At 42.1% G+C, this 16,057-nt stretch overlaps 3 protein-coding genes across 3 annotated transcripts; all 3 read left to right on the forward strand.

Moving 5' to 3' along the window:
* Positions 1–7: 7 nt before the first annotated feature.
* Positions 8–1,361, forward strand: nenf (neudesin neurotrophic factor). Its single transcript, XM_084438659.1, has 4 exons — positions 8–309; positions 425–485; positions 713–816; positions 989–1,361. Exons 1-4 carry the CDS (start codon positions 151–153, stop codon positions 1,163–1,165), a joined length of 501 nt encoding a protein of 166 aa, XP_084294785.1. The 5' UTR covers positions 8–150; the 3' UTR covers positions 1,166–1,361.
* Positions 1,362–1,856: 495 nt separating this feature from the next.
* ezra (ezrin a) lies at positions 1,857–9,000 on the forward strand. The gene is made up of 13 exons (XM_084438650.1): positions 1,857–2,054; positions 3,680–3,763; positions 3,890–3,985; positions 4,189–4,463; positions 4,738–4,821; positions 4,979–5,125; positions 5,444–5,540; positions 5,917–6,080; positions 6,701–6,831; positions 7,116–7,276; positions 7,483–7,575; positions 7,716–7,982; positions 8,259–9,000. The coding sequence occupies exons 1-13, from the start codon at positions 2,043–2,045 to the stop codon at positions 8,421–8,423; spliced, it is 1,776 nt and encodes a 591-aa protein (XP_084294776.1). The 5' UTR covers positions 1,857–2,042; the 3' UTR covers positions 8,424–9,000.
* An 826-nt stretch (positions 9,001–9,826) lies between these two features.
* On the forward strand, positions 9,827–11,215 carry kcnk3b (potassium channel, subfamily K, member 3b; the record flags this gene model as incomplete). The annotated part of the gene is made up of 2 exons (XM_084438655.1): positions 9,827–10,109; positions 10,368–11,215. The coding sequence occupies 2 exons, from the start codon at positions 9,827–9,829 to the stop codon at positions 11,213–11,215; spliced, it is 1,131 nt and encodes a 376-aa protein (XP_084294781.1).
* Between the last annotated feature and the right edge of the window lie 4,842 nt (positions 11,216–16,057).

The following is a 16,057-nucleotide window of genomic DNA, read 5'->3' on the forward strand; positions in this document are numbered from 1 at the left end:
GAGCAAAGTATTCGGCTATAAATTTGACTTGTAAATCGCTGCTGCTCAATTTACACGTCAATTTTGGATATTTAACCAATACGCGCGTTTCAAGAGAGCATTCCCTGATCCCTTGAGCAGGAAGTGGGGATCAGATTCCTCTTCGTTTGAATGCAAAGTAGGGTTACCATGGGAGCTGTAAAAGTTTGTCTGATATTTATTTTCATCTCATCGAGTGTGGCAGAAGATATAAAATTGAAATCCAAGCCATCCTCAGAGCCTATACGATTATTCACTGACGACCATTTAAAGATATATGATGGGAGCGAGGTACGTAGGTCTAGCTCAGTTGTAGGCATCACTCTAAAACCTAAAATTAACCAAAACAGTTGTGTGATAATGTCATGGTAATAAATTATACGTTATCTTTCTGCAAATTGTTTAGGAAGGACAACCCATTTACATGGCAATAAAAGGGGTGGTGTTTGATGTTACCAAGGGAAAAGGTAAATATGATGTATGCCCCCCTCCCATAACACTTGATAACTTATCACTCAAGACTATCCCTGAGGGATAAGCCCAGCTATGACCAGGCCTATAGAGAATAAATAGTATGTTTATGTATTAAATGCTGGTTGTTTCCATTTGTATACAGATTCATGTGAATTATGCCTGTTTTTAGTGCATGTTGAAGAATAGTTAGGAGTCAAAGCGTTATTGGTTAACTTTTTAGAATTCTATGGAAAAGATGCACCATACAATGCCTTAGTTGGAAAGGACTCAACCAGGGCTGTGGCCAAAATGTCACTGGAACCAGCAGACTTGACATCTGACACTGTGAGTTGTAAAATCATCAAGACAATAGAATACATGTGTTACATTATAACAGTAGCCCATAATCTGTGTGGATAATGTGTTCTTGGTCGCATTGTGCTCCAATTTGTCTTCAAATTTGTATTTGGCACTGAAGTTGAAATGTACACGTTCTGAATTGTGCTTTTCCCAACAGACAGGCCTTACTGAAGAGCAGCTGCAGTCACTGGAGAGTATATTTGAGGGCACATACAAAAAAAAGTATCCAATTGTGGGCTACACTGCTTCGCGTATCCTCAATAAGGATGGCCGTCCAAATAAGGACTTCAAACCTGAGGACCAGCCTCATTTTGACATTAAAGATGAGTTGTAATCCAAAGGTTTTGGTATAAGTAGCAGTTTTTCCTCCAATATGTTTTGAGATTTGAAGACACCTGATTATTAATCAAGTGGCTGTGATAAAGTGACTATGTTTAAAAATACACTGTGATACAGTATACTTAAATGTCAATAGTTTATATTGCTTGTTGAGATGTATGCTCAAGTCCAAATGTCAGTTCAGGTCTGAAGACAGAGGCTCTGCTGTATGTTTCTGCTGATTCTGGTTCTGTGTTTTTTTTAAATTGCATTAAAGGCACGTCTCTAAAGACTGCAAAAATGAATGCAATATTCTTTGGTTTTAAATATTTTGCCAGGCATGCGTTTATCACGTGACATGTATGTGTTTATCTTATGACGTATGTGTTTTTATGACATTAAGCGCTTTACTGCATTACTGTGGATATTTGAAAACAAGAAATTGAATTCAACATAACATTTGAAGGTAGTTAGTGTTTGTATAGAACCCCCACCTAGTTAGCTGCTCGGCCTGTACATACTTTCAGATTGTCAGAAAAAAAAAGGATAAATGAATGACAGTGACACCACTGAGGCTATACATTTTGATCAAAGGTCACTAAATCATGTGATGATGTAGGGTGATTGCCATAGGGTGAGGCCTTCATATTTGTTTCAGATAGGAAGTCGTCACCTCAGAGGTGTGGCAGTAGCAATGTGCTAGGTTATGAGTCAGTCATGTACCACGTCAGTGTAAGTGAACCACAACTAAGTTCAAAGGACAGGCGCCCTTACTTTCTCAGTGCAAGATTTCTTTATCAGGTTGCTGTTCAGCAAGGAGTAGGTCACTGCAATCTCTGTCTCTTTGGAGACCACACTATTTCCCTGGAGCTGGTACAACACCAAGAGTCAAGATGCCTAAAACGGTGAGGGTTTGTCCAACAATTTGAAATTAAATATCTAGCATTAATTAGCCTACTTTATTTTTTTAAGAGTTTAGTCTTGATGTTTTAAGAGTTTAGTCTTGATGTTGCCAGACAAATGATCATTAGCCAAGTAAGTGATTTGATGTATGAGGATTTGGTTGTTAAATATTAGATCTTTATGGCGGAGATGCATGATGTCTAATTGTCAGACATGTACTGTACGCCTATTTGATCATCAGCTGTTGAATGCTGTACTGGGTCTTCGGTTAAACTGAGAGAAACCCGTGAAGTCAAGTAGGCTGCAGGTTATGCAGCCTTCTTGAAACTTACTTATTAACTAAACAGAGTTTGACCCATACCTAATTCATACTGTGCTACTGACTAACCACAGTATTCTCCTGTGTGCTTTTGTTCAGCCTAACAGTTAATTAAATCATGATTCATGGCATAGACTAACTTGCTAATGCTCAGTACAAGATGTACTCTTTAATGGGCTGTTCTTTATTGTTTAAAAATCTCTGATGCGCTCTATTAGCCAACAGGAAAATATGACTGCATCCCTGACAAGCTTAGTATGAGTCACTCCATGTCTGAATATGAACTCCCATGTCTGTACTGTATCTAGGAACACTGTGCACGAGTCCTGGGATATCAAAGGAATGTCATTTGGAACATATTGCACCTTTCAAATGCTGTCCAAGGAGAAAGTCTTACCACAAGGGTCATAACGTCTGACGTCTACAGACCTTGAGTTGCCCTGGAGATTTTATAATGGATCTCCTTTGTGAAATATTGTATATACATTGTTATATTATTTTTCTTTATGATAACCTCAAGCAACCAGTTGTGTTCTACTGAGGTAGAAGGCATTATCTCTCAAATGTCCTGTATGATATATGATGGGTGGAATTAGTTAGGAAACATGGCAGGTTTAAAATTGTATGTTCAAGTTTTCGTTGCACAAGTTCAAGAGGTTTATCTTTATAGCAGTGGGCCGTGCTCTAGAGTAAGTTCATAAAAAGGTTGTGTAACTTAGAGCCAAGGCTTCAACATTGTCAAGGTCCATGGGGCAGTTATGACATTGTTCTGCAAAGATTGTAGCTATACAATTGTCTAGTTTAAAGACATAAAAAATCTGGTTTCATTCTATATTTAAGCGTTATTTCACAATATGCTTAACAATGTCATCTAAAATAATGCATTTATTTCCCCTTTCCCTCCATACCAGTTGTGGGGAACTCCATACCAGTTGTGGAGTACTGTACATGAATGAAACCATTACTTAACTTTTAGATGAATGCTATTCTTAAATGAATGATGTGAAGGCTACTTTTGGCAAGCACCGACGGCTTTTAATCTGCTTTTGAGTAACCTTGTCGCACCTTGCAAAGGTAGTACAAAGTCTAAGTAGATAGTGTGCAATTAGAAATGGTTTTATGAGCAAAGCACTTCACAACCATGCATTAAAGGAACAATGATCACTTTTTCCCCAGGCCCCTTAAATAGCATATAGGCCAAAATGTATTATGGCTTTGGTTCCATGTAAGAGAAGGTATGGAGGAGTACATTGCAGCAGAGGGCCTTACCCTGTCATGTAGCTAAAGGCTTTTCTTGTTTTTCTCCAGGTCAATGTACGGGTTACCACCATGGACGCAGAGTTGGAGTTCTCCTTCCATCCCAACACCACAGGCAAACAGCTCTTTGAACAGGTCAGTTCAATTTGGACTCAATAACTAGTATCCTAATCACAATAATGTGGGTCCTATACTGTGCAGTCGGTATTTACAGTATGTCAGGTCTCTCTACTGGGAATCATGCCCCTCTGCATCTTTCAGGTGGTCAAGACTGTTGGTTTACGGGAAGTGTGGTACTTCGGGTTGCAGTTTGTGGACATCAAAGGATTTAACACATGGCTGAAACCTGATAAAAAGGTGAATAATGCTAAATAATAGTTCTCACCTATGAGTGAGCAGTGGAGTCTTCCAAAACTAGTACTATAACACTTGAATTTGGTTACTTTGTTTTGGTATCTTGGTTCCATCTTGGTTCTAGTTCCATAACCCCCAACCCCCTTCCTCCTCCCTCAACCACAGACACACGCTACTCATTCAGCCAACACTTTCTCCCTGTTTAGGTCATAGCCCAGGAGGTGAAGAAGGAGAACCCCCTCCAGTTTAGATTCCGGGCCAAGTTCTACCCAGAGGATGTATCAGAGGAGCTCATCCAGGACATCACCCAGAAGCTGTTCTTCCTGCAGGTGAAGGAGAGCATCCTTAGCGATGACGTTTACTGTCCACCAGAGACTGCGGTTCTGCTTGCTTCCTACTCGGTGCAGTCCAAGTTTGGGGACTACAACAAGGCGGTCCACCAGCCTGGGTACCTAGCCAATGAACGGCTACTGCCCAAGAGGTGAGTGAGGAGGTCAGAGCGTCAGCCTAGGCAAGATATGATGTCCTCTTGATGTGCTTGATGTGATAGTTGTACACTTACACATGAACAAATACACAATTTACAATGTACACAATCAAATTATACATCTTTATATTGTATATATGTGTAATTTGACTGTGTAGTTTGTAAATTGTGTATTTGTAAATTGTAAATCTGTAATTGAATGATTGATGATTGTACACTGTTTACAAAGATCTGAATCTCCTAATCTGAATGTCCCGTTTTCCCATAGAGTGCTTGATCAACACAAGATGACCAAGGAGCAGTGGGAGGAACGGATCCAGGTTTGGCACGAGGAGCACAGATCAATGCTAAAGTGAGTTGGCTTTGATGAACATTATGTTAATCTACACACAAACCACAGGAAAACATACTGCACTATTGTATTATAGTAGCCTACTTATTTCTGCTCTAATGGGTTTCAGTTTTTTCCCATTACTATTCATTTCTATTCATTTATCAATTCTGAACAGGGAGGATTCTATGCTCGAGTATCTAAAGATTTCCCAGGATCTGGAGATGTATGGAGTCAACTACTTTGATATCAAGAACAGGAAGGGAACCGATCTGTGGTTGGGTGTGGATGCTTTGGGAATCAACATCTACGCGATGGAGGACAAGTATGAATGAATGTATTTAATGAGCAACTGATGATATCACATTTATCCTCTCGTGTAGCATGCATTAGCTGAGGGGAAGGTAATACGTTTGGCCTGCAGAGAAGGGCAACAGACCAGGAGTCAGTCCCCAGAGTCATTGACCTCTTTTACCTCCTACAACGGCTAACTTGTTTGACTGGCTGGTTGTTGTTTTGGAGAGGTCATTGCCCCAGTTTCCCAGATTTATTTATTAGTACACAAAAGGACTGGAAATGTCTGCATTTGCACCCTTTTTGTAGGCTGTATGCTGCCTTCTCTGACACACATTCTGTCTTCCAGACTGAGTCCAAAGATTGGCTTTCCCTGGAGTGAAATTAGGAACATTTCATTCAACGATAAAAAATTCATCATCAAGCCCATAGATAAGAAAGCTCCAGTAAGTACATGATGATATTTTCCTCTAATAAATTATTCAATGTGGTATAATTGAGAATGATAATGAAATTATGAATAGAGTGGTGAGGTTTGATGTCACTTTGTAGGCTGAAAGGTTAGCATTGGTGCCATTTGGTCCAAAATCCTTATGGGAAAAATGAATGGAATTCGCAAAAAATTCTGACTCCCAGAATAGACTACGTTTTGTTATAAAAGTTGAATAGGAGTTTTGTGAATTGTCAAACCTTTAGTTGGTTCCGAGGTCAATGTTGCAAGGGATAGGCCTATACTAAACTTTTTTGGGGTACATTTTTTAAAAGACAACATCACTCTTATACACCTGACCTAAACTGGCCCTGTTGTTTGTTTTTTCTCAGGACTTTCAGTTCTATGCCCCTCGCCTGCGTGTCAACAAGCGCATCCTGCATCTGTGCATGGGAAACCATGAGCTGTACATGCGCCGCCGCAAGACGGACTCCATCGAGGTGCAGCAGATGAAGGCCCAGGCCCGCGAGGAGAAGCACCAGAGACAGTTGGAGCGGTGAGGGGATGATGAAGTTGTATGACTATACACCATGATGAAGTACTATGACTATACACCATGATGAAGTACTATGACTATACACCATGATGCAGTACTATGACTATACACCATGATGCAGTACTATGACTATACACCATGATGCAGTACTATGACTATACACCATGATGCAGTACTATGACTATACACCATGATGCAGTACTATGACTATACACCATGATGAAGTACTATGACTTAGCCATGTACAGTAGAGCTCAGACATCTCCACCCAAAGCCGTAGTCTCACTGAAGAACATCTTACAGAGTTACAATGTTTGTAATATTTTAGTAACTAAGTTTTTTTAGATCGATATTTTTATTGCATACATTTTTAATATATTAATTAAAGTAGGTGTATAAATCTGATGATAGCACCACTTTTCAACTGCAGGAACGTTCCCCAGGAACTAGGAACCTTTTCAGGAACTTTTCAAACTGCAGGAAGCAGTCCAATGTAGAAGAAAGTTTATTTTAATTAATGAATGTTTTGGAATTCCTTTAAACTGTGGTCTGTGTGCAATCAGTCTTATCTCAATACCTGGTCAATCAGTCTCATCTCAATACCTGGTCAACCACTGCAGGACTCAACTTGAAAATGAGAAGAAGAAGAGGGAGGCCATTGAGAAAGAGAAAGAACAGATGGAGAGGGAAAAGCAAGAATTGATGCTGAGGCTTTACCAGTTTGAGGAGACGACCAAGAAAGCGGAGAGAGGTAAGACATGGATGGTGTGCACCGCCTACATGGAACCCAGATGCTTACTGCAGAGTTGCTGCCCTCTGCTGTTCACTCACTCCTCAGTCTTGAACCCAGTCTGAAATTATGGAATGCTTTTTACTATCACTGGGAGGCTCTGCGTGACATACCTAGCTAATCCTGTCAAACTAATGCTAAAATGATGTAAGAAAGAAAGCTACTACCACAGTACTACTCTCTGTTGCTTCTCAAGAAGACGGTCTGTCCATAACCTACAGTACTAATGCACCTGTATTACTCAGAGCTTGCGGAGCAGCTGGAGAGGGCCATGAGGCTGGAGGAGGAACGCAGGAGGGTGGAGAAGGATGCGGAACGGCTGGAGGCGGAGAGACAGGAGGCCATTCTAGCCAAGGAGCAACTGGTCAGGCAGGCGGAGGACCAGCTCCAGAGCCAGGAGCAGCTGGTGAGTCAGGTCAAAGGTCAAAACCTAGTATATGGCTGGACCATGTATGGGTGTGCGAAATTGTGGCCAATTTGTTACAGAGATAGTCAGTGGTACTGAACCCGCTGATGCGGTCCAGCCAAAAAAGGTTTAGGATGAAGGTACTGTAGGGAGATCACATGCCACTGTTGAGACTTGAGGCTACAACACAGCTTGTCTTCTGTCAGGCTGCAGAGCTGGCTGAGTACACTGCCAAGATCGCCTTGCTGGAGGAGTCCAGGAGAATCAAGGAGGAGGAGGCGAACTCATGGGAGCATAGGGTGAGTCTCCTCTGGTCATGCAGAGGACACTGGGATATCTCAGGTCTCAGAGATTACATCATAAAGGCCAAACCTAAATCCCACAAAGTGTAAATAGATTACCCTCCCCCCTTCCCTCCCCGCCATCCCCCCCCCCCCAGGCTAAGGAGGTGCAGGAGGACCTGCTGAAGACCAGAGAGGAGCTGCACATGGTGATGGCCACCCCTGCCGCCCCAGCCGCTGCTCCTGCCTCCTCATCCTCCTCCTCTGACAGTGGGAGTGACCATGAGGAGCACAACGAGGAGCACAGTGAGGAGAACAGCACCTACAGCGCTGAGCTGCACTCCCTGGACATCAACGACCACCGCAACGAGGAGGACCGCGTCACAGAGGCAGAGAAGAATCTGCGTGTGCAGAAACAACTGATGGTGAGAGTCCAGTGTTAATTTCCATAGGCTTTTATCTGGTAGTACAAATTAGATGTTTTTACGCCAGACACTTGGGTTTTTTCTTTTTACAATACAGACTTTGGATCATATACTGCATTAGATGAAAAGGAATGAGTTCTTCCAAGATTACCTTTCAGTCAACACCAACCATTGACATTTCAAAATGATTTCGCTAAAATACCTAATGAGAAGATAGAAGCTAACTCAAAATGTGCCCTCTTAGGCCCTTCACTAACTCCAAATGTCCCCTCCTAGGCCCTGAGCTCAGAGTTGGCACAAGCCAGAGATGACACCATGAAGACCCAGAACGACCTTCTCCACACAGAAAATGTACGCGCTGGCCGTGACAAATACAAGACCCTACGCCAGATTCGTCAAGGCAACACCAAGCAGAGGGTCGACGAGTTTGAGGCCTTGTAGAAGCCAGAGTGGCGGGCTCCTGGAGGGCTTGCCAGATGTCCTGTGATTTAGCCATGTAGAGCCCAAACACCTCCAACAAAACTGTAATCTCACTGAAGAAAGTCTTACAATGATCATGTTTGTAATATTTTGGATGTTGTTTTTTAGATCAAATATTGTTATTGCCATTGCATAATGTTTTAAATATGTGATAATAATTAAGAGGTGGTTTTAAGCCATAGGTGTGATATGGATGAGAGGATGGCAGTACAGTATCTAGTCTTCTTTGTGTGATGGTAAATCTGATTATGTTACGAAATTGACTGGAGATCAAAGTTATGACATCAATCATCATTTAACATTGTCATTACGTACTGTTAGTAGGGTTGCAGTTTAATTGTTTGTCATCCTCTCTTAAACGGTTCAATTGCTTTGCTGTTGCCCAATTATTTGAGCTCAATATGTACTGTGCCATTTAACAAAACGATGGGCACCTCACTTGTGTCATGTAATTCATACCCAAATAATGATTAATTGCATTTAAGTGTAATACACTCTTTACTGGAGTATTAAAACTCACATTGTAGTTTGAAATTGAGAAACATTGAATGGCCTTTGTGAAATTATTACTGTTAGGCAGACACAGACCTGACAGCATCCCATTTGTATGCAGCTACTGTACCATTGGGGGTCACAGCTTTATCACACAGCTCTGTCACAGCTTTATACTCCAGGAACTGATTGAGAGAACAGATTTTATAAAGGCATCTTACACTGCCATTTGTAGGTACAGTAGGCTACTGCTCTCATAATGTAAAATAAAGATTTAGCCTAATCATGAGGGGGTTTACCTACTGATAGCAATTACGTTTAGGTAATTGGCTTTTGAGCCATATATTGTTAAGGATGCTTGTGGTCCCTGATATTTACTCAATGACAAGAGGTTTAGCAATTATGTTGCTAGACAACTTTTGAAGCCTGGATACCTTATCTGTTTGAGTAGCCAGGGGGGTAAATATTGTCTTTCCGGAAGAAATCACACGCCTATGCCGCTTAGCATAACGGTAGGAACTAGGCTTCTTGCTAAAAGGTGAAAACGATAGTAGCCTGAAGATGAAAAGAGTTGTTTATTTAGACCTGACAATTAAAAAGCTTTTGGGAAACTACAGTGGGAATGGGTAGCCTACTATGACGAAAAAAAATCTCCGCTGAACAGCTTCCAAAACGCTCGTGACAATTGGCCAAACAAGGTTGCGTGCCCAACTGTGATGGGGGTGGTCCTGAAAGGACAGCTCCTACTCAATAGCCTACGCGCTCCCTTGAAAGTGATCGAATGTGTTTTCCACGGCGGAGATGGTTTATGTAGATATGAGACGTTTCTGTTTCTTTCTCTCTCTGTGGCAAAACGTCTGAGTCTCTATATAATGAAGAGACAGAACGCGCGCACACTTGTGCTCATCATCAGCATCCTTACCTACTTTCTGGTTGGAGCGGCCGTCTTCGACACTTTGGAATCCAAACAGGAAAAAAGTCAGAGGAAGAAGCTGGATGATAGAAAGTATGAACTTAGGCGCAAATATAACTTGACCAAAGCAAACTTTGACGAGCTTGAAGTTGTGATTTTGCAGTTGAAACCCCATAAAGCCGGGGTGCAATGGAAATTCGCTGGATCTTTCTACTTCGCCATCACTGTGATAACAACAATAGGTAGGCTAAGCTAAGCAGTTGTTGCCTTGCCTTGCCTTCCCATTTCGTTCAAATCGATTGTGAGTAAAATGAATGTTTTTGACTGTCTACTCATTTCATGTAGTTAACCTCCTAAAGTTATTGTCAATCAGCAGCAATATTTTTCATGATTTGAGGTGACATAAAGCCACACAAAACTACATATTGGTCTGAGGTAGTATGCCATTCTGAAGAAAATGAAATCTGACTAATACTGCTATCTCTGGCCTCTACTCCTAGGATATGGGCATGCAGCCCCCAGTACGGATTCAGGGAAAGTGTTCTGCATGTTCTACGCCCTCCTGGGGATCCCGCTCACCCTGGTCATGTTCCAGAGTCTTGGGGAGCGGATCAACACGTTTGTCAGGTACCTGCTCCACAGTGCCAAGAAATGCCTGGGACTGCGTCAAACGGAGGTCTCCATGGCCAACATGGTGACCATTGGTTTCTTCTCCTGTATGAGCACCCTATGCGTGGGGGCTGCGGCATTCTCCCACTACGAGGGATGGAGTTTCTTTCACGCGTACTACTACTGCTTCATCACACTCACCACCATAGGCTTTGGGGACTACGTGGCGCTGCAGAAGGACCACGCCCTGCAGAACGACCCCAGGTACGTGGCCTTCTGCTTCGTTTACATCCTCGCCGGCCTGACCGTGATCGGGGCCTTCCTGAACCTGGTGGTGCTGCGCTTCCTGACCATGAACGCCGAGGACGAGCGCAGGGACGCCGAGCAGAAGAAAGGGCTGCTGTCCAGCGGGAAGACGCTGAAGAGTGACTCCTGTCTCGTCCCAGTCCCCGCCCCATCCACCTGCACACCCGGCGGCGCAACGCGAGACTTCAAGGATGTCTACACCGAGGTGCTACATTTCCAGACTATATGCTCCTGTCTGTGGTACAAGAGCAGAGAGGAGGATCTTTCCTTCTCAGATGCCTACATGGAGCAGAGTGGCGTCTCCCCGCACTACTTTGTACCTGGCTCCACCGGGTGCGTATGCAGCCCACGCCAATGCAGCGTTAGCTCCATATCCACAGGCCTGCACCTTCTCGCCCCATTCAGGGCCTTCAAGAGACGCAGCTCTGTCTAGGTTCAGAACTGGGAAGCTTCTCGTAGACTTGCAGATATTCAGTGCCTTTTGAATATTTTTTCTTTTTCTTTTCTTTTTTTTGGATACACTGTACTTAGGCCTAACAAAATCATAAAAGTTCATTTTTATGAACTTTTATAAAGATCATAAAAGTTCATAAAAATCATAAATGTTCATGTACTGTACTCAAGACCCAGACACACTTGAAACATATGAGATTTTTGCAAATGAATGAACTCTCCGTGTGTGCCTGGAATATGTTGAAATGATGACAAATAAAGTTCATCAAGGAATAGAATGACCAGTTTAACTAAAGCATGGTGCTTCTCTCCCCACATTAATGCTTGAGAAATTGTCTTTAGTGCTGATATGGGCTTTCTGGATATGGCCTTTTTTGTGTTCCTCCATTTTATGAACTCCATTAAATCCAGAATGTTAAAAAAAAAGAAGAAAAGATAATCAATGTAATAATTACCTACCATCAAATAAATCAAATATAATTCAGTAGCTATGTCACTTTGTCTTGTTATCAGTTGAATTTGTTTGCCATTTTAACAGTAAGGCAAGCAGCGCTGGCATTGTGCCCATGTGTTTTGCCTCTAGTCATCAGACCTGCACAGAAAGGCAACAGAAGGAGTATCCATTTGACAAATCCCTGTATTGACTCCCCATGGTGTTAGCATCTGCTGTTTTTACTTTGTCCATAGACCTCAGTATTTATGTCAAAGACAAAAATAGTTTCACTTGGAAGGTCATCTATGTCATTACGTCATTTGAATCTTTCACTGAAGTAAGCTACATGGTGGTTGTTTTTTTTGCGTTGATACTTTGATCATGGGAATATCAGAATCCAGATTAAATAAATCCCCTTCAAGTGCTGACATCTATGTATGAGACTGGGTTGCAAGCATAGGCTATGTTTTGGGGTGATCAAGTCTAAACTTGTGCTTGTAATGATAATGTGCGAGGTAATGGCCAATGTAGTTGTGTACTTGTATGGATGCGCTTGACGTTTTGAAATGACACACAAATATATCAGGAGCCAGATGAAATAAATCCCCTTCAAGTGTTGACGTGAGACTGTGTTGCAAGCATATGTTTTGTTGTTTGTATTGCAGATGATCTAAACTATGCACAAGGCAATGACCAACATAGTTTACTTCCGGGGATGCGTGCGCAACTCCGTGCAGACTTTATTGCAAATGCTCACATAAAACATTTAATTTGAAAAATTAGCTCCGTCAGTCCATGTCCATGCCAATGATCAGTGCCCATGTGCAGTTTTGGATGAATTGACCAACACATTGAGGAGAAAAATTTATTCAGACAGACAAACCTTCATTTTATAGTAAGATAGTAGGATTTATAGTAGGATAGTAGGGAGAATCAACACATATCACATCCATTACAAGCTCTTGCAGATTCCTGCTCTACAACATTAACAGGATTCGTTCTTTCCTCACTGACGAAATGGAGCAGGTGCTCATCTTGTCATCTCTCGCCTGGACTACTGCAACTCCGTCCTTGTTGGGGCCCCGGCGTCAGTCATTAAACCTCTGGAACCTGTCCAGAAAGCTGCTGCTCCCCTGGTGTTCAACCACCTCAAGTTCTCCCATCAACTGCCCACTGAGGTCAGGACAGCAAAGTCGCTGGCCATCTTTCAATGCAGGCTCAAAACACACCTCTTCAAGAAGTACTACCAGGATCCTCCCTCTTAAGCACCTATTATATTTTTAGTTTGCTACTCTTGCATGTTGCCTTCAGCACTAGATTATGCTCTTAGTCACTTGTTTAGAAAGGAGATAGCCTACACTTGTGAGTTCTGGTGTAGTACACTGACTTCCAACATTAAATGCAATTATTGTAAGTCGCTTTGGATAAAAGTGTTTGCTAAATACTGTGACTGTAATGTAATGAGAGAGGAAGGAGGATAGTCCGATGTGGTGCCAAGAGGCTTTGGAAAGAGGCAAGTGGGAAATCTTTGACTGATGCAGTGTATTTCGGATGCCTCATCTTCTTGTGGAACAGAACTTCAAGGAGGCCAAAAACGTCGAATCATCACTTTATTGAGCATGCCTAACAGGGTCGAATCTTCGGCATTACTAAGGTTCACAGGGAGGGGCCGAGTTTATATGTCCTGGCTTCAGGCCAGGTCTCACATGACAAACACATTTGCATACAAAGGATATAAACATGGTCACAAACGGTTCAACTAAGTTCTGACTGGTCAATGGGTCAACTGGTCTTTGCATCAGCTGAGCTCTTGCCCCCCTTCCTCAGACAATGGGGCTGCTTGGTCCTTCCTGGGATCATGTTACAACTCTAGGCTAACTGACTTCAAAGGTGTTATCTTATTGACTCAGGGACAAAGGACATCTGTTGTAACCCACATGTTAAACTCCTTAATTAACACAGTTCCTACTAAAGTGAAGTTTATTAATTATTCTACTAAAATGATTACTACATGAGAGTAATACAGATGTATTGATGTAGTACAGTATGGTACAGTATAAAAATATACTACACTGACTTTTCGTCAAGCATTTAATCAACGTCCACACACTAAACCAAACTAAAAGCAATAGGAAAGGCTGAGCCCTTAAATACAAAAGCGTCAACCGCAGCCAACATTACCCCACCCCAAGGTTTCCAGGGTGAATGCCCCTTTAGGGTCCACCACACTGATATCATTACAAACCACAGGTCTGAAATAATCTATTTTACAAATACATTTGTAAATAAACAAACATACAGAATAGGTCTACAGAAAGTTTATCTATATTCTGGTATAGCCTACACACTTCCCTCCACGAGATGCCAATCATTAATCGCCTGGAAGTGCCATAGCCATAGCTTTATGCTGCATTCCTTTCCAAGTTGTGAAGGGCGTAACGTGACAGAAGTTGAACTTCCAAATATGGTTCATGGTGTAACGTGAAGGAAGTTGAACTTCCATAAGTGATTTGTGGAAAGCGTAAGGTGAACTGACAAATGGTTCACCATCAGTGTAGCTGTTTCCTTTATGGGAAATACCGCGGCAAAATTGTGGCAAAACCTCAAAAGGGCATGTCACTGGACTTCAAAGGGTGATGTCACTGGAAGTGTTTTCCCTTTGAAGTTTTAACACGATTTTGCCAAGTTATGTCCCATATGTAGGAAATGGCTATCTAGCTAGATATGACAGGACCGACAGCAGTAATCTAGCTACGACCATAATTAGCTGGCTTCGCTCAAACTTTTGTTTTGGCTATATGTGCATGTTTGGTATGGCTACGTCACGCCGAGAACTTTATGCCAGTCCAAACCGATATCTCTGTATCTCTATACGGTCATAGCCTACTGTATCTCGACCTTCCCACATTGAAATACAGTATGAGCTTCCCATATCTGCGGTGAAAGATGGGCAGCGAATCTACTGTCCTGACGTCAGTGGGCAGTATATTCCACCACTGTGGGGCCAGGACAGAGAAGAGCCATGGCCGTTTCGATCGACAGGTCTATTATACACCACAACGTTCTGATTTTCATGCTTTCACTCACATTCAAATATCTAAGCCAAACATCCTTAACTCTGTAACATAATCTGAAAAACAATACTAATATATTGTTATATATATACTAATATACTAATATATTGTAATATAATTACTGGTATTATAGCCTGATATCACAAATTACAGGTGTGAAATAAACTATTTTATACAATATATAATATACATATTTGTACTTAAACAAACATACAATGTAGGCGTGCAGGACGTTTTTCTGCCTTCTACAGGATGCTCATCAATCATTGATCCCTTGGAACAAACCCAAGTACAGTGCGTTCAATCTGGAAATGATGTGCACTGTTTTGCTACAGTTTCCAGATTAAACAGTATCTTTCCTTGAAATGGTGTGCAACAGGCTTTGGGGTAGGTTTTCTCTGTGAGTCAGAGGTGTACCCTATCAGCAGTGAAGACATGAATGTGCTGTAAACCTTGCCGTATTAGAATGGCAGTGTGCACACTGGATCCAACTCAAGTCCAAATGCATCCACTGCAGCTTGGTGTATGTGTAACCCAACTGTTCCGGCATGCCCAGCGTGGGATTAGAACCCTGGCCTCCTGCTTGGGAGGTGGTCGCACTGAGAGTTGCGCCAATAGGGACGTCCCCCATTGAAGGGACTGTCAGCGCTCCTGTGAGGAGAGAATTTAACCAGCTACTTCATGCTTCACTTGGTTACACTCACCACTCCAAACTCACTCCACACCACTGGATATCCGGGTCACGGCACCAATGTCACCCATCTGTTTCAACATACCCAGGGCGGGATTAGAACCCTGGAATCCCGTTTGGGAAGCTGACGCACTGATAGTTGTGCCAAGAGGGATGTGGAGGGACTGTCAGCGCTCCTGTGAGAAGTGAATTTCACCAGTTACTCCACATTTCACTCAGTTACATATGCAACAATTGAAGATATGTTTGTTGTACATATTCTACAGTAAGGTTTTGTAAAAGAATAAGCTAATAAGTATTCAATTTTAACTTATTGTATGGGTTATTGTTGTTGGTGTTGATTTCCATAAACCCTTTTTATCTTTTAGGGATTCCGAGAATAAATTAATCACAGCCACTTCTCTCTCTGACTACAGTGGATCTTTTATTAACTCCACAAACACAACAGCCTGAAAAAAGGAATTGCGTCACACAAATCAAAGCGTGGACAGAAACAGTCAGCTCAACAATCATTCTGTCCACAGCCTGGGGTGAACTATGCAGCATTAGAAAGATGTGTATTTGATAAGAGGCCGCTACAATCATGTTTTTGAAAGCATTTCAACATTATTATATAGTTGTTTA

The sequence above is a fragment of the Borostomias antarcticus genome, assembly GCF_949987555.1.
Source record: "Borostomias antarcticus genome assembly, chromosome: 5".
Lineage (NCBI taxonomy): Eukaryota > Metazoa > Chordata > Actinopteri > Stomiiformes > Stomiidae > Borostomias > Borostomias antarcticus.

Coding starts and splice junctions, on each gene's coding strand:
- nenf (XM_084438659.1), top strand. CDS start 151: ATGCAAAGTAGGGTTACCATGGGAGCTGTAAAAGTTTGTCTGATATTT. Junction 310..424: donor AGATATATGATGGGAGCGAG/GTACGTAGGTCT, acceptor CAAATTGTTTAG/GAAGGACAACCCATTTACAT. Junction 817..988: donor CAGACTTGACATCTGACACT/GTGAGTTGTAAA, acceptor TTTTCCCAACAG/ACAGGCCTTACTGAAGAGCA.
- ezra (XM_084438650.1), top strand. Junction 5,541..5,916: donor CCATAGATAAGAAAGCTCCA/GTAAGTACATGA, acceptor GTTTTTTCTCAG/GACTTTCAGTTCTATGCCCC. Junction 6,081..6,700: donor CACCAGAGACAGTTGGAGCG/GTGAGGGGATGA, acceptor CAACCACTGCAG/GACTCAACTTGAAAATGAGA.